The sequence below is a fragment of the Podarcis muralis genome, chromosome 13 (genome assembly GCF_964188315.1).
Source record: "Podarcis muralis chromosome 13, rPodMur119.hap1.1, whole genome shotgun sequence".
Lineage (NCBI taxonomy): Eukaryota > Metazoa > Chordata > Lepidosauria > Squamata > Lacertidae > Podarcis > Podarcis muralis.
The window spans coordinates 42718085-42742787 of record NC_135667.1 but is presented as its reverse complement, the minus strand read 5'-3'; the positions used below and the strand labels follow the sequence as shown (position 1 = coordinate 42742787).

The 24703-nt window shown below is 46.8% G+C and overlaps 2 protein-coding genes and 1 non-coding gene across 4 annotated transcripts in view; 2 read left to right on the top strand and 1 right to left on the bottom strand.

Annotated features, from left to right (window-relative positions):
- PCGF2 (polycomb group ring finger 2) overlaps nt 1-2990 on the bottom strand; it is a 42347-nt gene extending 39357 nt beyond the window's left edge. Inside the window, exon 1 of one of the 2 annotated variants that reach the window (XM_077917488.1) lies at nt 2806-2990. The gene's annotated coding sequence lies outside the window, so the exon portion shown is untranslated. Of the gene's footprint in view, nt 1-2679 lie in introns of both variants that reach the window. The other variant, XM_077917487.1, reaches the window with a different exon arrangement.
- Nucleotides 2991-10703: 7713 nt separating this feature from the next.
- On the top strand, nt 10704-10777 carry TRNAN-GUU (transfer RNA asparagine (anticodon GUU)). Its single transcript has one exon. It is a non-coding gene; the product is annotated as a tRNA-Asn (tRNA).
- A 3695-nt stretch (nt 10778-14472) lies between these two features.
- PSMB3 (proteasome 20S subunit beta 3) lies at nt 14473-22661 on the top strand. Its single transcript, XM_028703303.2, has 6 exons — nt 14473-14630; nt 17581-17765; nt 18836-18943; nt 20372-20549; nt 21939-22033; nt 22445-22661. Exons 1-6 carry the CDS (start codon nt 14628-14630, stop codon nt 22491-22493), a joined length of 618 nt encoding a protein of 205 aa, XP_028559136.1. The 5' UTR covers nt 14473-14627; the 3' UTR covers nt 22494-22661.
- Nucleotides 22662-24703: the final 2042 nt, after the last annotated feature.

The following is a 24703-nucleotide window of genomic DNA, read 5'->3' as shown; positions in this document are numbered from 1 at the left end:
ATAATAAAGGAGGAATAAAACAGCCTCTCCTCCTTTTCCCCTTGCCACCACTTTCGTGAAGGGCTTTCAAGCAATCTGAAGGCGGGGAATTATTAATTATTATTTCTAAGCCAATAATTTCCGACATTTAAAGGTAGGAAAATGAGACAAGGCACGAGGAAGGTTGAAAGCGGATCTCTTTAGACTGGAGGCAGAAGCATCTCTATTTATAAAAAGTTCCGAGCAATAAATTAAGCATTTTTAACAGACAATGAGCAGTGCTGAACTTTATCTGGATCTTAGCCCTATCTCGAGTTCTCCAGAAACTTATATTGGAATTCTAGAGGGGGATGTTCTATATAAAGGCTTGGGACAGAAAGCTGTCCATGAAACCTCCAGCAAAATAGACATATTTTTTTAATTTTCCTCGGACATTTCTGGAAGCAGGATGAGCCGCTCTCCTTCCTTGCATCCTAGAACCTCCCGTTTTTGAAATTCCCGTTCCGGATTCCCAGAATTTAAGAGGCAAATACTTGGAAGGTCACTTCTTCCGTCTAAAGGCCCACATTGAAAACGGTGTCTTTTCCATTCTGGAGTAAAATATAGAGGTGGTGGGAATCCTTTCCTCCTTGCATTCTAGAAGCTAATACGGAATGCAAAGTCCAGAAAGGTTCTTCTTCCCTGCACTCTAGAAAATACCGACACGGTGCCTGCTTTTATTATACTCTAGAGAAGACAATGAGGCGCCTTCCTTCCTCGAATTCTGGAGCTACATACCAGAAGTTGCTTTGAAGGGGCTTACAAAGAAGAAATCAGAATTTTGGAGGGAAATACGATTTTGATCCGGTGACCAAGGAGAGGTTCCTCCCCCCATCCTTAGTGGGGCAGAAATGAATGAACCATCACAAACTGAGAGTAGGAGAAGGCACTTTTCTGAAAGTCCACCCTCATGTCTGTTCTGACATTGCATCCTATTTTTGCAAGGGCGTCAAGAGCAACTGGCTAATTAAATTACCACGAGGTGTCCTTTAAAAAAGAAAATTAAGGCAGTAATGGGGGGTTGATGGGGGAAGTTTAGGGTGTTGTTCTAAACACACGTAGCGCCCCATTAAACCCTGTAGGGTTCCTAGCAGGCATCCATGGGATTCTGCTCTTATTTATGTAGCCACACAGTGAAAAATATGTAGCGATATGGCTTTTCCACTACAGCTGTTCTCTCATTCATATTTTACACACACACACACACACACACAATCCCCACCTACTTCCCTTATTTCGTCCATTCGCCAAACATCGCGACAGCTAACAACAACAACAATAGTAATAGTAATAATAATAATAATAATAATAATAATAATAATAATAATAATAATAATAATACCAGCAAGTGTTGCTTTGGCATCTCCAGCCTCAAACTGCCCCAGCCCGATCAGCTTTCCCACCCCATCCCCGCATTTGGAAACAACTATGTTGTCGAACCTCACACACACACACACACCGCAAAAAAAAAAAACCATATTCCCATGTGATTTGGGAGAATGACAGAAACACACACACCTCTTTTCTGGCTCTAGAGTTCCCCAGATCAGACTTTTAAACCCCCTCCGGTCTGGAGCCAAAGGAAGCACCATCACCGTCCTCACCTGGCTGGTTGAAACACAAGGCAGAAGAAATATGTCCCTTTCCCCCTACCATTTATACACACACACACACACACCGGACCAGACCAGACCAGACCAACAACGCTCTCCACAACATCCTGCGCGCCATGTTGTGGTTCTTGCCCCCCCCCCTTTAAATGATATATTTAATTTTTTTTTACAATATAAATCCCAGTCCTCTCCATATCACCCGGGCCTGCTGCGCGCCCGAAGGAGCCATCGCTTGCGCCTTTCTCTTTGGGGCTCCCTGGATCGCCTGACATCTGGATCTCTCGAGAGATCCAAAGGAGTGGATCTCTCGAGCTCCACACCAGAGGACAGTCTTTTTTTCCACCGCGGCCTGCAAGATGCTGGCTGTCAAAACCGCGATCGCCGTTTGCGCGCACACACAAACACACACAAAAAAACCCCCATACCCACACGCCCCAGACGCACAAGCGAAGCGGTAAAGGCCTCTCCGGGGAAGCCGGAGCTGGTGGCTGCAGCAGCCGAGGAGAGGCAGCCCTGGGCCGGGGAAGGGAGCCACGCTGGCCGCCGGCTTCCTGAGTTGCGATGGGGGGGACGCCGACGCGCAAACACACACTCACACACAAGGGAAAGGGGGTCCCGGGGGGCGGAGCTGAGCTTTCCAAAGGGGGAACCCCGAGGAGACCTTTTTGGAGAGCCTCCGGAGGTACCCCCCCCCCTTTCGCGATTTGGGGAAGGGGGAAAGCGACCCGCGGCCACAACAACAACAACAAAGGCGGGCTCCTCGGAGCCGGAGAGGGCTGGCAAAATTTCGAGAGAGAGAGTGAGAGAGAGAGAGAAAGAGAGAGAGAGAAAAGATCGGCCATCTTGAAAGCCAGGCAGGGTGAGGAGGGGGGAAAAAGAGAAGGAAAAGAGGAGAGGGAGAAAGAGAGAGAAGGAGTGACAAAGGGAAAGGAGGGAAAAGGCGCCAGGGGAAAGCAAGAGGGGGAGTTCCCGGGAGCAAATAATGCTAATTTTTAAAAAAGGGACACACACACATAGATTTCGGAGGGGAAAAGTATAGCAGCCCTACCTGATCCCCGGATCCTTTCTAGAGGGGCGCACGGAGGCAGCGAAAGACCGGATGGGGAGAGAGAAAAGAGAGAGGAGAAGCAAAGGGGGGAGGAACCGACGCCGCCCCCCTTTTCGCCCCACTTACACTGATCAGACTGGAATGTTTAAATATATACATATAAATATATACAGTATAGATAAATCTATCTCTCTCCAGAGGCAGAGAGATTCTCTGGGCAGCCTTGTCTCTCTCCTCTCTCTCTCTCTCTCTCTCTCTCTTTCTGCCGGGCTACAGAAAGAGGGAGGGAGGGAGGGAGAAATCTACAAAATGGCCCTTCCCCCTCCTCCTCTTCCTCCCCCTCCTCCCCCCCCACCTCTTTTCCTCCGGACAAAAAGCCCCGCCCCCTTTTGGGAGCCTCACGTGATTTCGTTCCTTCAGGGGTGTTTGCAAAAGAGCGAAGTCCCTGGAAATAAATAAATGAGGAGGAGCAGGAGGAGAGACTCGGGATCTGGGGGTGGGGGGGCAGAGAGGGGGGGTGGGAAGGAAAATGTGCGGGTTTCCCTTCCGCCTCTGTCTCCAGACAGACAGACTTCGCATCCAGACAATACAAAAACAACCTTGCCACCCGTCCAAAAGCAAAAAGGAAAGCACACAAAAAAACGCGTCGAGCGAAGTACTGTAAAGCCACGATTTGGAAGAGAAAAGCCTGCGATCGTGCGGGGAACAAAAGCGACAGCTTTGGGGGACCGTTTGACACAAACACACACACACAACACACACACCCAGAAACACACACACGGTCGGCCCGGAGTCTTTTTTTTGCTGGGAGGAAAGACGCGCAGAAGGGAAAATGGAAAAGACACCCGGTGCAGGCAAAAGATACAGGCACGCACACACACTCTCCAAAAAAAGTTTAATTAAAAAACAACAACCCTGGTGTTTAATTTCTGGAATATACAAAAGGACCGTGCTGCAGTTCTCCGATTTTCTGCTCTTCCATGAGCTACGGGGGGAGATGCGTAAATCGGTGATCCTTCCAAGAAGAAGGCATGCATTGGTTGGAGGCTTGCGGAATTGTCACGTGTATAAAAGAATTCGAATTCTAAACAGGAGTCGGCTTCAAATCCACGACGCAGATGCAGCCCTTAAAATTCAGAACTTGGGAAAGGGAGAGAGAGAGAGAGAGAGAGAGAGAATATCTGAAAACGAGTATTATATTTCTTCTCCCAGGTGTATGTGTATGTGTGTGTGTGTGTGTGTGTGTGTGTGTTACTTTATAACCGTGACTTGCACCAGGCACTTTCTTCAAGGAAGGGCTAACGTCCTCCCTTCCCCACAGAATAAAAAGTTAGCTAAAAGTTTGCAATCTGTATAACGAATCCCAAAGAACCAATTAAAGACGCGTGCAAAAAGATAATGGAAAAGGAGCTTTGTTGTTGTTTTAAAACAAATATTACAGCTTTTTGTTTCTGTTTTAAAGCGAGGAATGACCCACTTTTTTTACAAAGAGCGCGTAAATTAAAACTAAGATTAAAACAAAAACACCTAAAGCAGAGGGTGCATTGCAACTAGTAAACTTTAACTACCAACCGTTTCGTGACTAAACAAGACAAACTGGACTCCATATAGAAGCTGCCTCCTTTCCCCGCGTGTTTCCAAGCACGAGAACACGCTTCTCTCGGAGACGTCGCCCATGCCCAAAGTGGGATTTGCACCAAGGAAATATTTGGGGGGGGGGGGATGAGCCGGTGGGGTGTCGATTGTTTCTAAAATACTTTAACTGTTTCTATGGGGGGAGATTGGAAGCCCTGATTTGCTTCGCAATGTTAGATCTTTCTGAGATGTCCTTTTTCACGTGCACTTTACCTCTTAGGTGGTTCCCCCAGCGGGGAGTGGGACTTTGCTGGAGAAGGACGGGTTCTTCAGTGGCGCCACCGGTTTAAAGTCACAGAACCGTAGAATGGGAAGGGAACCCTCGAGTCATCTAGTCCACCCCCTGCAATGCAGGGATCTCAGCTAATATAGCCACGACAGATGACCTACAAGGTCCATTCCGGAGAGGTTGCAGCGGACTTAGTCTGCAGCAATGTCATCCACGAGTTTTCTCCCACCAAGCGATTTTTTTGTGGCACCCGTGTTCACGAAAGCTTAAGCTCTCTGGCTGGGGACAGGGGCATAAAAACTGAAGGTGGCCGCTCCAGACTGCCTACAAAAGTCACTTCCTCGCGGCCAGCGCGCAGCTCTTAAACGCTAGTAACTAAAAAGCCCGATCGCATATCTCCCAGCTTTTTTGCAAGCACATTTATGTGCGGGCAGACGATGAGAATCCCTAGGAATCGCGATGGCGTGGTGGCCGTCACGTGTGAACCCTCTAGGTCGCTCTCGTGTCTATGCTGCCATCAGAACCAGGCGGAGGGGGTGGTTACTGCGGAGTGAGTTACTCCTGGTTCAGGCAGGCTTGTAAATCGGTACAGGGCACAGGAACCGGCAGGGAAGGAAGATGACACGCGATAAATTTATTGATCCGGATTTTTAGCAAGCGGTGAACCACGGATTAAGTGGCGCGATCCAGCTTCCTATCCACAGAGGTGAGGATCTGAAGCCACAAGGTCGTCGCCAACGTCGCCGGATCCTTTGGAGAGCCTAAACTCGTGGCAGTCCAGAGTGACACCACCGCGCGCCTAATCCGGATCGAGAGGCGAATTAACGAATCGCCGGGTTAACTTGACCTCGCGTCCTCAGAGCATTTTTGGGATGGCGACGGGGGGGGAGGGGGGTGTTTGCGAGGAGGTGCGATGGCCCATCGGGCAGGTGCCAGGGGCTGCAGCAACAGTGGGGGAAAATAAGGTGGTGAAATGATTGGGAGGGCGCAACAGAAGGGAAGTCTTTGGAGGGGGAAAATATGCGAAGCGCCTGGATTTAATGCAAGCACCGGAGTCCAGTAGCAAGACAGGGGTGAGACACTAGTTTGCTGTTGGGGTGGCGGTCTCTGGTACAGTCTGCATCCCCGAAAACTGCAGAACCACATCTATCTGCCTGTTCAGGATCCGGAGGAGATGGGGACCAGTTCTTCCCCACGGGATTGGAGAGACAATGGAGCGCGCCTCCGGGAGAGAAGTCGTTGCAATTTGTATTAGCAGCATCTCCTTGGGGTGACAAACCTAGACAGCATCTTAAAAAACAGAGACATCCCCTTGCCAACAAAGGTCCGTATAGTAAAAGCTATGGTTTTCCCAGTAGTAATGTATGGAAGTGAGAGCTGGACCATAAAGAAGGCTGATCACCGAAGAATTGATGCTTTTGAATTCTGGTGCTGGAGGAGACTCTTGAGAGTCCCATGGACTGCAAGAAGATCAAACCTATCCATTCTGAAGGAAATCAGCCCTGAGTGCTCACTGGAAGGACAGATCCTGAAGCTGAGACTCTAATACTTTGGCCACCTCATGAGAAGAGAAGACTCCCTGGAAAAGACCCTGATGTTGGGAAAGATGGAGAAGGGGACGACAGAGGACGAGATGGTTGGACAGTGTTCTGGAAGCTACCAGCATGAGTCTGACCAAACTGCGGGAGGCAGTGGAAGACAGGAGTGCCTGGCGTGCTCTGGTCCATGGGGTCATGAAGAGTCGGCCACGACTAAACGACTAAACAACGAATGTCTCTAGATGCAATTTCTTAAGCTTTTGTAGCAGCAACAACAACCCGCCTCCCACAGAAGACCAGCTGATCTCCTTCCTCGTCTCTTTTAGGTACAAATTCAGCTTCGCTCAGTAAAAGTTGGTCTGGACGTTCCTTGGGGTTTTTGCTAACGACCACACGCAAATGGGGACGCAGATTTAGGATGGGGACCATTTTAACGAAGCAACGCGCGCCTTTCGGGTTGTTGTTTTTTAAGACTGAGGGAGGAAATGTGTGATCATGACAATCACATCCTTGGCTAGCAATAATTCTCTCTTGGCTAAAGACGCGCATTTCTTTGAAGGGGAGTACCGTAATATTTTGGATACCATTCCCACGACCCTCAAGATGCGGGGAAGGGAAGACGCGTGCAAGACATTCTGATTGAGAACGGCCATAAAACCGGATTTCCTCTGGGAGGGAAAAGCTACAAGGAGAATTGGCGCACCTTGAAGACAGACCGATTTATTACACCATGAACTTTCGTGGACCACAGTATATAACCAGATGCATTAAGGTGTTTTTTTCCTGAGGCACAGAATGCACATTGGTCGGGGTGGGGTCTGTAAAAAGAGGGATTAGACCAAAAAAATAAAAAATGTGGAAAATGCAGAGAGAGAATTACCTACTGAGCAGTGGGGATTCGCAAAACAGCTGTTGATACCACAGGCATTCTGCCATTGGTAAGTCAGTTAGCACACCATTTGGCGTGATTCAGTCCATCAGCGGTGGCGCAAAACCTCAAATATGACTACTTTAAGGTCAATTACAGGGTATTGTGGGAAAAGAGAGCCTTCTGCTCTTTTGAGGGCTGGATTCCACCCATCTCATCGACCCCATAACCCTTATTGAGTCAATTATTTTATCAAAATTTGAGGAGACATTTTTTATTTTCTGGGCAAAGATGCATTGGAGAAACTTCTGGCTGGCCAGATGTGCATCGAAGCAGGGCTGCCAGCCAGACTTTTGAAAAGGTCTCTGCCCCGTGTCTTCCCCCCCCCCCCCCAGCCCCATATTTCAAATAATATACATCCACGGGCGGTATCTCAACTCTCCTCGCTCATTTCAGAAGCCCTTTTCAGACTTCATTCCCCAAAGGAACCTGGCCGAGTCACGCGTTCAGCAGAATCACGCGTAACAGTTCCACTTACTGGTGAGAGGTATCGCATTAAAAAATAAAATGTTTGCCTGCAAAACCAGCTCCTGGAACAGAGAGAAATATTGCATGCTAAGGAGAAGGGGATCACCCCACCTTTCTCTGTGAGAGTGTTTTTTTCCTGGGGGGGGGTGTCCTATGATGGCAGACGGACCCTTAAAACAGGCGATTTCTCTGCACACCGGCAGCACGAAGTGGTAGAGTCCTGTTGTTGTTGTTGTTGTTGTTGTTGTTGTTGTTGTTGTTGTTGTTGTTGTTGTTGTTGTTTAGTCGTGTCCGACTCTTCGTGACCCCATGGACCAGAGCACGCCAGGCACTCCTGTCTTCCACTGCCTCCCGCAGTTTGGTCAAACTCATGCTGGTAGCTTCCAGAACACTGTCCAACCATCTCGTCCTCTGTTGTCCCCTTCTCCTTGTGCCCTCCATCTTTCCCAGCATCAGTGTCTTCTCCAGGGAGTCTTCTCTTCTCATGAGGTGGCCAAAGTATTGGAGCCTCAGCTTCGGGATCTGTCCTTCCAGTGAGCACTCAGGGCTGATTTCCTTAAGAATGGAGAGGTTTGATCTTCTTGCAGTCTATGGGACTCTCAAGAGTCTCCTTCAGCACCAGAATTCAAAAGCATCAATTCTTCGGCGATCAGCCTTCTTTATGGTCCAGCTCTCACTTCCATACATCACTACTGGGAAAACCATAGCTTTAACTATACGGACCTTGGTTGGCAAGGTGATGTCTCTGCTAGATCAATGCCTTGCCGTGGCGAAGGGGCTTGAATAACTCAGAGAAGCTATGAACTATGCCATGCAGGGCCACCCAAGATGGACAGGTCATAGTGGAGAGTTTTGACCAAACGTGATCCACTTGGAGCAGGAACCGGCAAGCCACTCCAGTATCCCTGCCAAGTAAACTCCCTGGACAAAGACAGCAGGTAACGTCCTAGCAAAGTTTTAATAACTTCATTTTCTGAAGCTCAGCAATGAGTCTCCAGATTTCTCTCCTCTTGTCCTCGGTCTTGTCAATAACAACCACACACACACGCACACACGCAAGAATAACAGCATTTTTTAAGAGCTCCTGGGTGAGCTGATCGATGAAAGATCACAGTAATCTCGGTGTGGCTTTGAACGTCAGAATGCACACGGTTCTGAAGTTGCAGACTCTCCGTGCAACCACCAAGGGGATATATTTTTTGACGTTTTGAATATGAGGGAGTGTGACTAAAGCATAACTCCTAGGCGATTATGGGGGAACGACAGTACCTTGAAAGGCTGGAATTGTGGTTATTATGATACTCTTTTATATGCAGTAAGAAAACGACAGGAGCAGAAAAGTTGAGAATCGATGCAGAAGTTGGAGAGGATCTGAATTAATCTAAGGCAGGCCACACCAGGGTGAAGTTTTCATCCCCTAAATCCGCAATCTTATTTTTTAAACATTGTCTTGATACAGAGGCTCTGTTCCCTGGGGGACAAGCGCCACCTTTTGCCACGGGAAAAGCTGCACCCGTTGAATTTTTGCCTGTCGCCTGACAAGTGAAAGCAAAGGGTGTATCTGATGTCCACACCCCGCAATGGACTCTAACCGATTGAGTTTGTTGGTTATGCATACAGGTCACCTCCAAAGACTGGGTGCATCACTTTATGAATTGTGATCACTGTCGAAATTCTTTGGCTAGACAGGTCGCTTTCGAATAATGGCGTGGAGAAGTGAAGTCGTTTTATCCAGGTCTGTGGCACAGCTCAGAAGGACTCTTCGTGGCTCTAATTCTGCACCCTCAACTGGTGCAGAGACTGACAGTTTAGGGACAGCCTCTCCCCCGTCTTTGCTCTTCTGCCTGACCAAGAATTCTGTGTAACACAAAAGCTTGCATACCAACCCGGCTTAGGGAACTACAGTTCCCACGCTACTGGGGGCTGATGGAGTCTTAACACCATCCGGAACTCACCGCTACACAGCCCCAACCAAACCCAAACTGACTCCAATAAAGATACCACCTACATTTATCTACCTGGAACAAGAAGTTCAGCAGCACACCTGGCAAAGGATATTTAAACAAACAAACATTGGAGGGGGCTGTCGAAAAGGCATAATGTTGTTGTTGTTGTTGTTGTTGTTATTATTATTATTATTATTATTATTATTATTATTATTATTATTATTATTTTAAAAAATAGCCAGAGGAACAGCAACTACACAGGAAAATAACCAAAGTCAACAGATACTAAGGAACACAGAAAGGTAGAATTGGAAGAGAGAACGAGAATCATCTAGTCCAACCCACCTGCAACGTAGGAAAACTTTTTGCCCAGAGTGGGGCTCGAACCCACGAACCTCAGATTAAGCATCTCATGCTCTATCGACTGAGCTATCCCAACTTTTTATGTTTTTGAATATTTTCGCTCTGAGAGCGTGCAGACTCTGAGAATCACCCAAGGATAACAAAACAACACAAGGAAATCCCCAACAAATGCTAATTTAAACTGTTTTGGTTTAAATTATTTTCTTTATTAAGAAAATAAAGGTGGTGAAGGAAGAATAAGGGAAATGAAAATAAAATAACGGGGGGGGACTGAAAATAAAAGGTTGGCTTTAGGAGAGCAATGGATGAGGGTTTTATAAAACAGGTTTTCCACGCTGAGCTTCGCGGGGGAGTTTTTCCTCGCTGCTAACCAAGACCTGATAGGGACCTGCCATTGCGCCAGTTCTAGGGATGCTGTTCAAAGAGCAGGGAGGAGGCGCTCCCTCTGCTGGCCCACCACGCGCACGACACAACAAGACACGCGTGGAGCAGGATCTTGCGTGGAGAGAGCGCCTTTACCTCTGCAAGAGCGATGCCAGCGCATTGCGTGGCGCGTGAACGGCAGCTGTAGAAGAGGAAGCTGATTTTGCAACGTGCAGCAATGCCAGCTCTTGCATGCGAAGATTGCTTTAAAAAAGAAAGCCATGTACCCCCCCAAAAAAAAAATAGAAAAAGGAGAATAGAATAGAATATGGTATACCATTTTTTTTGCATGCATTTTCTTTCTGCAGTCTGCCTAGTATCCATTGCACTACCAGCCACAACCTGAAGATCGTGTTGCGCGCTGGCTTTTCTTCCAAACCTTTCCAATCTCACTCCGCCTCCAGCGGTCGAATCCAGAACCGTTGCGATTTATTTATTTTTAACTAGGCTTCGGAGTTAGCAATGCAGGGCAAGCACTTCCCCGCCGCAAGCCGGTCTCTGTGGCGCAATCGGTTAGCGCGTTCGGCTGTTAACCGAAAGGTTGGTGGTTCGAGCCCACCCAGGGACGACGGTGTCTTTTGTTTCTCAACTGGCTTCCCATCGGTTTGCAAAACGAGGGGCGCCCCCATAAACGCAGCTTCCCTGTTGATCCCAGGGCACGTCTTGCCTCTTCTCTAGGATTCGTGCATTTTTAGTTATTCCTGCTCAATTTGGCATAAAAGGTGGTAGAGGCCACAAGGAATAACCTGGAACTTTCCATTCTCCATTCTCTTTTTCTTTCTTTTCCTAAAAATTTTATTGGTTTTCACAACATTATAAACAAACAGATAAGACAAACAAACATAAATCATAGCCTTTTGAAAATTGTAGTAATTGAAAATTACTCTTATTAACATTGTTAAGTGACTTCCTCGCTTCCCCTTGGTTGAATTTTATTGCATGTCCTTTTAACGGTTTTCCAAATCGCAGTTCTTATAAAATTTAACTTAGGCATTAACATCCTTCAATCTTCACATTGTGAAATTAAACATATTAATTCATCACTTAACATAAATAAAATCCTAAGCCAATTAAGTATCTGCAAGCTGTTTTCAGTTAATTTAACTTGACATATTTAACTAAGTAATCATTAAATTTTATCCATTCTTCCTGATACTCCTCCTTCTGGTCGCGGACTCTTCCGGTTAGGTTGGCTAGCTCCGAAAAATCCATCATCTTCATCTGCCATTCTTCCAAACCAGATGCAGGTATTCAGACATTGTAGGTGGAGGTCCTGATGGGGGGGGGGGGATAAGTTTTCTCCCCCCCCCCCCATTATTTTTATTAATTTCCCAAATTATTACAAATCAAACCAAATTGCTTTAATTGAATACAATTTCTTAAAATCAGGTTCCCGCTCCTGTTGCAAACATATGTCAATCGTTTCCTCCCTTAGCCACATCTCTTATTTAATGAAAATGAGGTTTCAGACCTTTTATTTGAACCTTGCAAGGTTTCATCCTGCCCCAATTGGCCTTTTCTGGTATTCCGTTTAGCAATCCCTACTTTGCTGAATATGCAGATGACACAACCTTGATGGCAGAAAGTGAGGAGGAATTAAATAACCTTTTATTGAAGGTGAAAGAGGAGAGCGCAAAATATGGTCTGAAGCTCAACACCAAAAAAACAAAGATCATGGCCACTGGGCCCATCACCTCCTGGCAAATAGAAGGGGAAGAAATGGAGGCAGTGAGAGATTTTACTTTCTTGGGCTCCATGACCACTGCAGATGGTGACAGCAGCCACAAAATTAAAAGACGCCTGCTTCTTGGGAGAAAAGCAATTACAAACCTAGACAGCATCTTAAAAAGTAGAGACATCACCTTGCCAACCAAGGTCCGTATAGTTAAAGCTATGGTTTTCCCAGTAGTGATGTATGGAAGTGAGTGCTGGACCATAAAGAAGGCTGATCGGCGAAGAATTGATGCTTTTGAATTATGGAGCTGGAGGAGATTCTTGAGAGTCCCATGGACTGCAAGAAGAACAAACCTCTCCATTCTGAAGGAAATCAGCCCTGAGTGCTCACTGGAAGGACAGATCCTGAAGCGGAGGCTCCAATACTTTGGCCACCTCATGAGAAGAGAAGACTCCCTGGAAAAGACCCTGATGTTGGGAAAGATGGAGGGCACAAGGAGAAGGGGACGACAGAGGACAAGATGGATGGACAGTGTTCTCGAATCCACCAACATGAGTTTGACCAAACTGCGGGAGGCAGTTATTCTGCGATCAGCCTTCTCTATGGTCCAGCTCTCACTTCCATACATCACTACTGGGTTTACCTGGCTGTTAATGGGTTTAATGGGTGTTAATGGGTGTTAATGGAGAGCCGGGCCATCCTTTTCTGATGGTAAATACTTAATTCCTGAGTCCAGGTCACAGGCTCACCCTGTTCATATCTTTAAAGTGCCCTTAAGGCAGGATTTGTGAGCAAAGAGACAATGGGGAGGTTTTATTTCATATCCTCCCTCCTTGCAGAGAAACATTTGGTCAGTTTGGGAGTGTCAAAATGGTTTCAGGACTGTCTTCCTGTGTCTTCCTGTACTGTTTCAGAGATGTGGTTTATATATTTATGTATGTGTTTGCCTTGTAAATTTATAAACATTAAATTTATATATTTGAGACCTCAAATTATTATAACACAGGGATGCCACTGATTTAGAGAAGCCGTCAGTTTCTGATTTGATCCCGCAATGTTCCACTTTTCCTTAGGACGTCCCTATTTCCATTAGAGAAATATTGGAGGGTATGGAGTTATCCGACCCACAAGCCATCTGAAGACAGCCCTGTATAGGGAAGGTTTTTTAAAAAATGTTTCATGTTTCATGATGTATTTATATATGTTGGAAGCTGCCCAGAGTGGCTGGGGCAACCCAGTCAGATGGGTGAGGTGTAAATAGTAAAATTATAATTATGAAATGGGACATCCCTATTTTTATCGGAGAAATGTTGGAGGGTATGTTTCTGTTTTCCCCCTCCCTGGTCTTTTTCAGTAAGGGTGAAGGAAGGAAGGGGTGCTTTTTAGTTTATTTAATTTATTAAATTCTATACCACCCTTCCTCCCAAAGGAGCCCAGGGTACCAAACCACAGAGAGAAAATACAGAAAAGTCTTTAAAATATATTTAAAAAGCAATTGCAGTGCAGATGCAAATTGGGAAAGTCCTCGATTTACAAGGCTTGTGGAAGGAGAGCTTTCGGAAGGCCGTCAAAATACAAGACAGACAACAAATTTTTAATCAGTCGAGAGTCAAAAACCCTTCTGATCTGCTGCCATTTAGCCAACCAACCATGAGATATCTCTGAAATTTATTATCTCTGTGGGTACTTGGTTGAAAAAAAAGCATTCAGGCTTGCAATTGGATCCTACGCCACTTCCGGTTGCTGTTCATAGAGATAGGAATCAAAGGCAATAGAAGAGTTGTGCATCATATCCGAATCCCGATTACTTATTTATTTTAAATATTATTAAGCCTCCTTTCTGCCACTTTAAAAAAAAGCGGTTTTTCCTGTTAGGTGTTTGTTTGCAGAAATCCATAATTATAGCGTGCGATTAGATGGCAACGCATGTTTCTTCTCTTTCTTAACTCAGCCCTTAGTCCTTGCAGTCAGTTTATACCTGAGTTTTTTTAGATGTAAAAACACATTGTGGGTGTATTCCAGCGAATGGAACACAAGGCAACATGGGCAATAATGCAATACAGGCAATAATGAAAAAAATATTTCACGTGGAAATATATATATATTCAGACAAATTCCAGATATATATATTCCAGACGAAGCGCAGAATGTGATCCTGAATTTCACCTGGGGCTGGGGACTAAAATTGTCACCCATTCCAGATAAAAACATTAGCAGGATTGCAATAACACTTGTAACGCAGAAGATATTATGGATAAAATGGAGACAGACATAAAATTTGGACGAGGAAATAATATGCACTTGAAAAGGTTTATAATGGGACCCATTGGAGGGGAAGGTGGGCAGTCTAGAGATTCGGAGAAATCTCTAAATATGGGTATGTATTTTGTATTGTTATAGCACTTGTAAAATATAAATAAATATTTTTTTTTTGAAAAAAATAATCCATTACGAACCCGGAAGCTATCTCTTCACGAGAGAGGATGGATCTCTCTCCATTTTTATCTCTACGTGCGAGTGTACTGCGCGGGAGGAGGAACCATGACTCTTCACATCCTTCTGCCGGCCGCCCCGAGGGTAGAGGCCGAGCCTTGACTGACGGCGCCCAGCTACCCAATGGGAAGCGGCGCGAGTGGCGACGCTAGCCAGTGGCAGGGAGGCGGAGGCGGGCCTTAGCGGCAGTGAGCGACAGGAAGCGAGAGGAGCGCGGGGATAAGGGCTCGTTTTCTTACCAGCGTCCATCATGGTGGGTTCTAAAGGGGAGCGGGGGGGGGGGGGGGGGCGGGACAAAAAATGACCAGCGGAACGGGGTGCTACTGGACCAAGGTGGTCGAGGCGCTGATCGGCTGCTCCTGGCTGAATCCCGCCTCTGCCAAGATGGGAGCCCTCGGCCAGGCTCTGGGTGCGAATCGCCCAGGAGGGAGGGAGAGGCCGGGGAAAGGCGGCTCCCCTTCCCGCAGACCCCGTGGCAAAGAGGAGGGTGGGTGCGCTGGGCTCTGGCCTGTTCCAGCCCGGGAGAGTCCCCAGGCTCTGGTAGAAGCCATAGCGAAAGTTTGCCCCCGTCAAGTGGCCCGGGGTTGGGGGAATCGAGGCCGTGGCGTAGCGTGGGGGGTGCAGGGGGGGGCGGCTGCACCGGGTGCAACATCTGGGGTTAGGGCAAATCCACAGGTTAGGGGGCGCAAATCCACGGGTTAGGGGGCGCAAATCCACGGGTTAGGGGGCGCAAATTACTTGCCTTGCCCCGGGTGCTGACAACCCACGCTACGCCACTGAATCGAGGCTTTCTTTATTGTGCACATAGGTTCTCAACCTGTGGGTCCCCATATGTTGTTGGACTACAACTCCCATCATCCTTGAGCTCTGGTCTTGCTAGCTAGGGGTGATGGGAGTTGTGGTTCAACAACATCTGGGGACCCACAGGTTGAGAAAGGCTGACATAGGGGCACATGGGGCTCGTCCATCTGGGAATGTAGTGCATCTGGGACAATGTTTCCCCCAAACTTGGGCTTGCAGCTGGTGTGTGTTTTTTGGACTACACTTCCCATCATGCTTGACCACTGGTCCTCCTATAGCTAGGGATGCGGGTGGCGCTGTGGTCTAAACCACTGAGCCCCTTGGGCTTGCCGAGCAGAAGGTTGGAGGTTCGAATCCCCGTGACGGATCGTCCCGGGCTCTGGTAGAAGCGATAGCGAAAGTTGGCCCCCGTCAAGTGGTTCCAGGTGCCTGTCCGGGGTTGGGGGAATCGAGGCTTTCTTTATTGTCCACATAGGACAGCGGTTCTCAACCTGTGGGTCTCCAGATGTTGTTGGACTACAACTCCCATCATCCCTGAGCTCTGGCCTTGCTAGCTAGGGGTGATGGGAGTTGTAGTTCAACAACATCTGGGGACCCACTGGTTGAGAAAGGCTGACATAGGGGCACATGGAGCTCATCTATCTGGGGAGGTAGTGCACCTGGGACAGAGTTTTCCCCAAACTTGGGCTTGCAGCTGGTGTGTGTTTTTTGGACTACAGTTCCCATCATGCCTGACCACTGGTCCTGGTCAGAAGGTTGGCGGTTCAAATCCCCATGACGTATCGTCCCGGGCTCTGGTAGAAGCGATAGCGAAAGTTGGCCCCCGTCCAGTGGTTCCAGGCACCCGCCCAGGGTTAGGGGAATTGAGGTTTTCTTTATTGTCCACATAGGGGCAGATGAGGCTGACCATCTGGGAAGGTAGTGCATCTAGGACAACGTTTCCCCCAAACCTGGGCTTGCAGCTGGTGTGTGTTTTTTGGACTACAGTTCCCATCATGCCTGACCACTGGTCCTGCTATAGCCAGGGATGTGGGTGGTGGTGTGGTCTAAACCACTGAGCCTGTTGGGCTTGCCGATCAGAAGGTTGGATGTTCAAATCCCCGTGACGGGGTGATCTCCCATTGCTCTGTCCCAGCTCCTGCCTACGAAGCAGTTTGAAAGCACACCAGTGCAAGTAGATGAATAGGTACTGCTGTGGCGGGAAGGTAAATGGCATTTCTGTGCGCTCTGGTTTCCGTCACAATGTCCCGTTGCCGCAGAAACAGTTTAGTCATGACCCGGAAAGCTGTCTTTGGACAAATGCCGGCTCCCTCGGCCTGAAAGCGAGATGAGCGCTGCACCCCATAGTCGCCTTTGACTGGACTTAACCATCCAGGGGTCCTTTACCTTATAGCTTTCTCAACCTGTGGGTCTCCAGATGTTGTTGAACTACAACTCCCATCATCCCTAGCTAGCAAGGCCAGAGCTCAGGGATGGTGGGAGTTGTAATCCAAAAACAGCTGGAGGTCCACATTTGAGAAAGAAGGAAGATTCTGATCCTAAGCGCCTGCTGCCTTGCGGGGATATCTTTGGGAGAAGAAAAGGTTAAGGAGTGCACAAATCTGGAGTGGGGTCCCTAACACAGTTGGCCGGCGCCTTATATGCTTCTTTCTAACCACAACTGCATGGGACACGGGTGGCACTATGGGTTAAACCACAGAGCCTAGGACTTACCAATCAGAAGGTCGGTGGTTCGAATCCTCGTGACGGGGTGAGCTCTAGTCTGTCCCTGCTCCTGCCAACCTAGCAGTTCGAAAGCACACCAGTGCAAGTAGATAAATAGGTACCACTCCAGTGGGAAGGTAAATGGTGTTTCTGTGCGCTGCTCTGGTTTGCCAGAAGCGGCTTAGTCATGCTGGCCATATGACCCGGAAGCTGTACGCCGGCTCCCTCTGCCAATAAAGCGAGATGAGTGCCACAACCCCAGAGTCGGCCACGACTGGACCTAATGGTCAGGGGTCCCTTTACCTTTAACCACAACTGCAGCCAAGCTGGTGCCAAACGTATTGCTCTGCTTTCCTCTGGATTGCATCAGAGAGGGGGGTCTTGTCGTCTGGACAGCCCAGGACCTCCACATGCGCTGCACAGTATTGTTCCCCAGGGAGGTCACTTTGGTGTTGCTAGCGCAGCATTTTGACTTCGCCCCCAGAGGCGCACTCTATTCTAACAACATTTGGAAGAAAGTGGGAACCGTATCAGATCTCCGACACACTTTTCTTACATATGTGTAGTTGACCGTCCTACCGAAGAGGCTCACACATAGTGGTCTGATTTGGAGAATCTCCATCCCAGTGAAAAAGTGTTGCCAAATTGGTTTCTTAATAATGTTGACTAACCAGCCTGCCTTCTCCCTCCTTTCCCAGTCTATTATGTCCTATAACGGTGGGGCCGTAATGGCCATGAAAGGGAAAAACTGTGTCGCCATTGCTGCTGACCGGAGGTTTGGCATTCAAGCCCAGATGGTGACTACGGATTTCCAGAAAATTTTCCCAATGGGAGACAGATTATTCATCGGTTTGGCTGGACTCGCCACTGATGTTCAGACAGTGTAAGTATTTGTTCTTGCTCAAAGCAAGAAAATTGGTGTTGTCCAGTGCTAGGGGCCTTGGGAACTGTTTTTGGGAGGTTCGTGGCTAGATTTTTGTGAATTGCTGCTCTTTCGGTCTTGGTATCCCCAACTCTTCCAAAATGGGAAGAGTGGCTCTCTTGGCAAGGTTGCATGGAAGTTGCGAATATCAGAAAATAGAAAACAAATACAGATAATGTTTTGTAGTTTTTCTCATCACCTGTTCTGTTGGACAGGGACAGTTTTTTCCAGAGGCAAAATTCCCTGCAGCTGAGCATTTTATAGATCACCAACACACACATATCCTGTGAACTGAAGGTTAAAATATTCATTACCTTGAGGGTTTGTTTTTGTTTTGCTTTTTTAGAACACATAAGTCAAGTTTCTAGAAGAATGAGCTACATTTTCCCCTCTTAAAACAGAGATGGGAAACCAGTGAACTCTAGATGTTTTTGGACTCCCAATTCCCATTATCCCCAGCCAGCGTGGCTCATGGTCAAGGATAATGGGGTTTGTAGTCCAGCAATATCTTTGTCTTAGAACAATGCAGTTTTGAATTGAAACTCAAATCAGGTCAAATGCAAGCATGTTTTAGGAATGGCTTATTAAATAACATTGCCTAATTTTTTCCACAGGGTGTGTGTTTAAGAGCAATAGCATATTGGCATTAAATAATCTCCCCCACCCCAATTCATAGAGCCAATAGGTTCGAACTTCTAAATTTTAAGCTGAAGTTATCAAATTGTGAATAGTAGAGAAGTCTGGGCTTCCAGCTGGTGTAGGTTTTGCAAAGTACTTGCATAGATCTGTGTTGTATCCTGCAACAACTAAGACTATGATCTTGGTCTTATGAAAAAAAATAAAGCAAGCAAGCATAAAGGAAACTGGAGATTATTCAGATTAGTCCAAAATTCTCCAATAAACAACTATCTGCCATGCCACGGGGAGCAGTTGCAGAATGTCCTGAGATATGTACATTGTGCTTCCTTAGCCACCCAGTGGAAAATGGATTTAGGGCCTTGGAATAAACACCAGTTTTTGTCTCTTAACAGCGCTCAAAGGCTCAAGTTCCGGCTGAATCTTTACGAGCTGAAAGAAGGCCGGCAAATCAAACCGCAGACCCTGATGAGTATGGTGTCTAACCTGCTGTATGAGAGACGGTAAAGGATTTAAAAGAATTGCATTTCAGCTAAGAAGTTCAGTAACATTGCAGAATGCATGGGCTTGAACTGAAGATAAATCTTAGAACAGATTGAAGCCCTAGCTGCAACTGAACTCCTGGAATCTCTGCTGGCTGGTGGGTTCTCTTGAAGCACCAGTTTGATTTGGAAGAGACAAGGAGGTCCCTGTGGCCCATCCCTCCTGCTCAGAGCCAGTGTGGTGTAGTAGTTAAGAGCGGTGGACTCGTAATCTGGTGAACCGGGTTTGCGTCTCCGCTCCTCCACATGCAGCTGCTGGGTGACCTTGGGCCAGTCACACTTCTCTGAAGTCTCTCAGCCTCACCTCACAGAGGGTTTGTTGTGGGGGAGGAAGGGAAAGGAAAATGTTAGCCGCTTTGCAACTCCTTCAGGTAGTGATAAAGTGGGATATCAAATCCAAACTCTTCTCTTCTTCTTCAAAGACGGGATCATCCATCTGCCAACCCCCTCAAATTGTCAGGGAATGGTCTGAATCGGAAGATGGGGGAATGCATTCTCAGGCAGATCAGCTTGGCTCTGAAGAGGAGGAGGGGGAAGTTTCGCCTTCCCTGTTTCCAGCAGTTTCAGGAGCAGAGAGAGGCACAGACATGGAGCAGCTTTGACAGGAGTTGCCTAGTTACGAGATAACGGAAAGAGAAACAGAAGGGAGGGAACAGCCAGCAGAGATGTCATTAGAGCAGCAGTTTTCAACCTGTGGGTCCCCAGATGTTGTTGGACTACAACTCCCATCATCCCTGAGCTCTGGCCTTGCTAGCTAGGGGTGATGGGAGTTGTAGTTCAACAACATCTGGGGACGCACAGGTTGAGAAAGGCGGCATTAGAGAGTGCGGGGGACCCTCCCTCTCCAAGAACTAGGAGGTCCATCCGTATTGGAGAACAAAGAATGCAGAGAGGAGGAAGAGGAACCTCCCATTGGCGTCCAGGATGTTGCCAGGGACGGAAGTGGGAGAATTGTGGATTTTTGCTTGCTGAATAAAAAGGACTATAAAATATTAACTTCTGGTTAATTTTTGTCTGTGAAGTTACCGAAGGGAAGGGAGGACTCTGCACACCTGAGACAAATCAATACCTATGTCAGGCCAAAAGCTGGTGTACCGCAAAAAGTGCTCTGGGTAGCTCTAGCAAGCTACATCTGAACTGGAGGGGCTGGGGAGTTCTGCCCTTCTCTCCAGATATTTGAAGATCTGGCCACTTCTAAGCATAACCTAAACTTGTCTGCTTAGGCATCCCAACAGAAATGCGATTGGATGTATTTTCCTGTTGCTTCCCCTTTTCTCAAAGTTGGGTTTGTAGTAGCTTTTTTTTTAGCATAGCTTTGTCATGTTTAGATGGTGTTTGGGATGAGTTTGCTGAATGGATCGCTAACACGCCTTTTCCTGCTGTTTTCAGGTTTGGACCTTACTACACGGAGCCCGTGATAGCCGGCTTGGACCCGGTCACGTACGAGCCCTTCATCTGCTCCTTAGACCTGATTGGCTGCCCAATGACAACGGAGGACTTTGTGGTCAGCGGGACTTGCGCAGAGCAGATGTACGGCATGTGCGAGTCCCTGTGGGAGCCAGACATGGTAAGTAGGATGCAGTCTTAGCCAGGAGCACACAAGAAGCATGGGCATGAGTGTTTCTGCTTTCATTACCTTGGCAAGGGCAAGATTTTGTGGGGCTGCCTCTAAAAACACCTGCTCTCGCTAATGCATAGTGCCTCAACGGTGCCAAGGGCCTTCTGGCGGTTCCCTCACTGCGAGAAGCAAAGCTACAGGGAACCAGGCAGAGGGCCTTCTTGGTAGTGGTGCCTGCCCTATGGAATGCCCTCCCATAAGATGTCAAAGAGGTAAACAACTACCTGACATTTAGAAGACATCTGAGGGCAGCCCTGTTCAGGGAAGTTTTTAATGTGTGACATTTTGATGTATTTTTAATCCTTGTTGGAAGCCGCCCAGAGTGGCTGGGGAACAAATAATAAATTGTTGTTCTTGTTATGTTACTGGCCTTTTGGCTGATTAAACATTTTATGGCCTTTGGGGGGTGTGTGATTGGTTTGTTTTTGTTTTGTTGCAAATTGTAAACATCGAAGGAACGATAATAAACAGTAGTGACATTTGAATTGAATCCTTAAAACCTTAAAAGTCGAAACCTGGTCATAAACATAAGCACCAATTCTGTGATTTGGCCATATTTCCACTGTTACCTGTAGCACAATATTACTTATAATGTCATATTTTATTTTATAAATTGCTTGCTGGTCATTGACCATATTAAAGATATTTGATTTTGTTTCGTTGCGTATTTAGTATTTTTATGTTGTGAACCACCCTGTGATCTTTGGATGAAGGCCAGTATACAAATTTTAATAATAATAATAATAATAATAATAATAATAATAATAATAATAATAATAATATTGTAATCCACCCCACCTCACATGTTGTCAGATTACAAAATTAAGGGCCTTTAAAAGACTAAAGATCAAAATTGTCAGATTAAAACTTAAGGGCCACGTGATCTAATTCCTCCTCGTGCAAAGCTCGTTCTAGATACAACACACCTAAAGGAATTCCAAGTACAGTGGTACCTCGCAAGACGAATGCCTCGCAAGACAAAAAACTCGCTAGATGAAAGGGTTTTTTGTTTTTTGAGCTGCTTCGCAAGACGATTTTCCCTAAGGGCTTGCTTCGCAAGATGGAAACGTCTTGCAAGTTTGTTTCCTTTTTCTTAACACCGTTAATACAGTTGCGACTTGACTTTGAGGAGCAACTCATAGAACGCGGTGTGGTAGCCTTTTTTGAGGTTTTTGAAGACTTTGGTGATTTTTGAAGCTTTTCCAAAACTTTCCCGACACCGTGCTTCGCAAGACGAAAAAAATCGCAAGACGACAAAACTCGCGGATCGAATTAATTTCGTCTTGCGAGGCACCACTGTACAAGAAAAGGGTTTCTCTGTTCCTCTCTTGAATGCAGGAACCAGACGACCTCTTTGAAACCATAGGCCAAGCCATGCTCAATGCGGTGGACAGAGACGCCGTGTCAGGCATGGGCGTGATCGTTCATGTCATGTAAGTATGCTTTTGGTTTGTTGTGGTCGGGTCTCTCTCTTTTTTAGTACGTTTGCTGCAAAACATGTCCAAGAGGTTGATTGATCTTCATGGCTTAGCTGCAGGGAGAGTAGCTCTCCAGCAAGGCTGACCCAGAAAAATGAGTCCCATGGAAGTGATGAAGTTAATTTAGTTTCCCCTCCTAGTTGGCAGTAGGTGTAGAGAGCAGCAGGCATTCCTGCTTGCACCAGTGAGAAAACGATCGGCATCTGCGACAAGGGAGCTGGACTAACCTAGCTAAGCTCCTTGTTTTTCTAGTGAGTGGCCGATGCTTGATGGAAATTCCCCAAGAGGTAAAAATATGATTTACACTGCTGGGCATCAGTGTGAGATTTCACCTCTGTTTCTCCTCCTCTTTTCTCTCTTCACCAGTGAAAAAGACAAGATAACTACCCGAACACTGAAAGCTCGCATGGACTAAGCAAAAGGCACAGTTGTTTTGGGATGCTCAGTATTTTACTTGACATTATCTTAACGGCTGGAATGTTCTTCTGTTAAGAAAACCGTATATGATTTTGTTGTCGGAGCTCAAAATTATATACAATGGAAATGAGATGTATCGTTGGCAGAATAAATGTTTTCACTAAGAGTTCTACTAGGTTTTTCATTTATAATACACAAACTTTATCACTTCTGAAAACAGTAAGCAATAGGGTAGATGGTCATTAAGAAAAATCCATTTGAAGATGATTACAGTGGATCCTTGGGTCTCAAACATTTCGGCTCCCAAATGCTGAAAACCCAGAATTGTGTGTTCCGGTTTTTGAAGGTTTTTTGGAAGCCGAACGTCCAGTGCGGCTGTCAGCTATTGTTTCCTGGGCACCTGCGCCAATCGGAAGCCATGCCTTGGTTTTAAAACGTTCCGTAAGTTGAACAGAATTCTGGAACAGATTACGTTCGAGAACCAAGGTTAAAGAAGCTTGGACCTTCACTAGCCCAGCTGTCAACCTTTTCAGAGGTTATATTTCATCATATTTCAAGACCACTGAAAGAGGTAATTTTGAAAATCCCCCCAAAGTCTCTTGTAAGATAGTCTTCATTTTTAAACCTAAGGGTAGTTTTTATTAAGGCTCTTTTTTGTCAAGTGGAAAGTCTCCCATACAGAATATTCCTTATTTATTATGTTGGAAGTCCCACCAGTACTACAGAAGGACTGGAGTTAGACGATGACCTTACAGGGCTTGTGTTCATCACGCACGTAAGTGAAATTGCATAAATTTAGGAGTACACTCCAAAAAGCCTCTAAACACCCATTTCCCCCCTGCTGTCCTGCTCTCTTTCCCTCCACCCAAATTGCTCTTCAACTAGGGTTGAAGCTCTGGGGCCAGCTGGAGGACGTGGGGGAAATCTGGGACCGCTGCTGTTCTACCCCATGCATCAGCTGTTAGGTGGGGAGGCTGAGCAGCCTAAACAAAGCCCTGCTGTACCTGAGGTCTCTGGGGCCTCCTCTACCTTGACTGACCTCTTCAGGCTCCCGGTAGGGTCTCCTCACGAGCCACAAGGACTCTCCAGCTCTCTCTCATGCCATACGAATATGATTCTATTTATTTACGTAATTATTACCCAGCACTCCACGTATATGTGTTCACGTGTAAATTGGGGGGGGGGGCAGGGTGCCTGTCTAGAACTTCCTGCAATGTCAAGTTCATTTTTCTGTAGTTTTGATTGCCAGCAGGGAAGCCTAGAGTAAGTTTGCTCGGAAGTGCAAAACGCCTGCTAGCCTCTGATAAAAACAGATTCAAAAGCCGTTGTTAAGCTTCAATTTCCTTTGAGGCAGCATGCGGAACAAACAGGTGGATTTTAACGCGATCAACAGATCAGATCCCCTGAAGCTTTAGTCATTTCAAGCTAGTTATATGTTAACACACAGGTGGGCTTTGCTCAGAATTCCTCTAGAACCTAAAGCGGTGAAGTTAGTTCACTTTTGGAACTGGAAGAAAAGGAAAGCTCTACATTTCCAGCACGTTTTGAGCCTCGCAGAAAGGCCATATCCCTACGTCAGGGCAAGCCATGGTTTACTGAGCACAAATGAATCACGGCCGTTTTGCTCCTACCTCACCGCAGGCACTGAGAGAAACCAGAGGTGGCGATTTCTTGTACTGCAAACAAGCCACAGTGCCTTGAGGACAAACCTCGCCAACGCAGCCAATGGGAGGAAGCAGAAGATGAGAGAAGGCAAAAGCCAGTCACTGGCACATTGGCTTTCTGCAGACGGTTTTGCTGGGTGGGCCAAATAAATAACTAATTAATTAATTAATAATAAATTTATACCCCAGCCATCTGGCTAGGTTTCCCCAGCCACTCTGGGTGGCTCCCAACAGAACATTAAAAACACGATAAAACATTGAACATTAAAAACTTCCCTAAGCGGGGCTGCCTTCAGATGTCTTCTAAAAATCAGATAGTTGTTTATTTCCTTGACGTCTGATGGGAGTGTTCCACAGGGTGGGCACCACTACCGAGAAGACCGTCTGACTGGTTCCCTGTACAGTGGTACCTCCGGTTACAAACTTAATTCGTTCCGGAGATCCGTTCTTAAGCCGAAACCATTCATAACCTGATGCGCACTTTCGCTAATGGTGCCTGCTGTGTTGACGGCGCGTGACTTGCACTCACATCCCGGAGCAAAGT

Bases quoted from the DNA above. Each gene is read 5' to 3' on its own strand.
- PSMB3 (XM_028703303.2), top strand. The intron at 17,766-18,835 runs GTAAGTATTTGT...GTCTCTTAACAG, and splicing joins GCCACTGATGTTCAGACAGT to CGCTCAAAGGCTCAAGTTCC. The intron at 22,034-22,444 runs GTAAGTATGCTT...TCTCTTCACCAG, and splicing joins GGCGTGATCGTTCATGTCAT to TGAAAAAGACAAGATAACTA.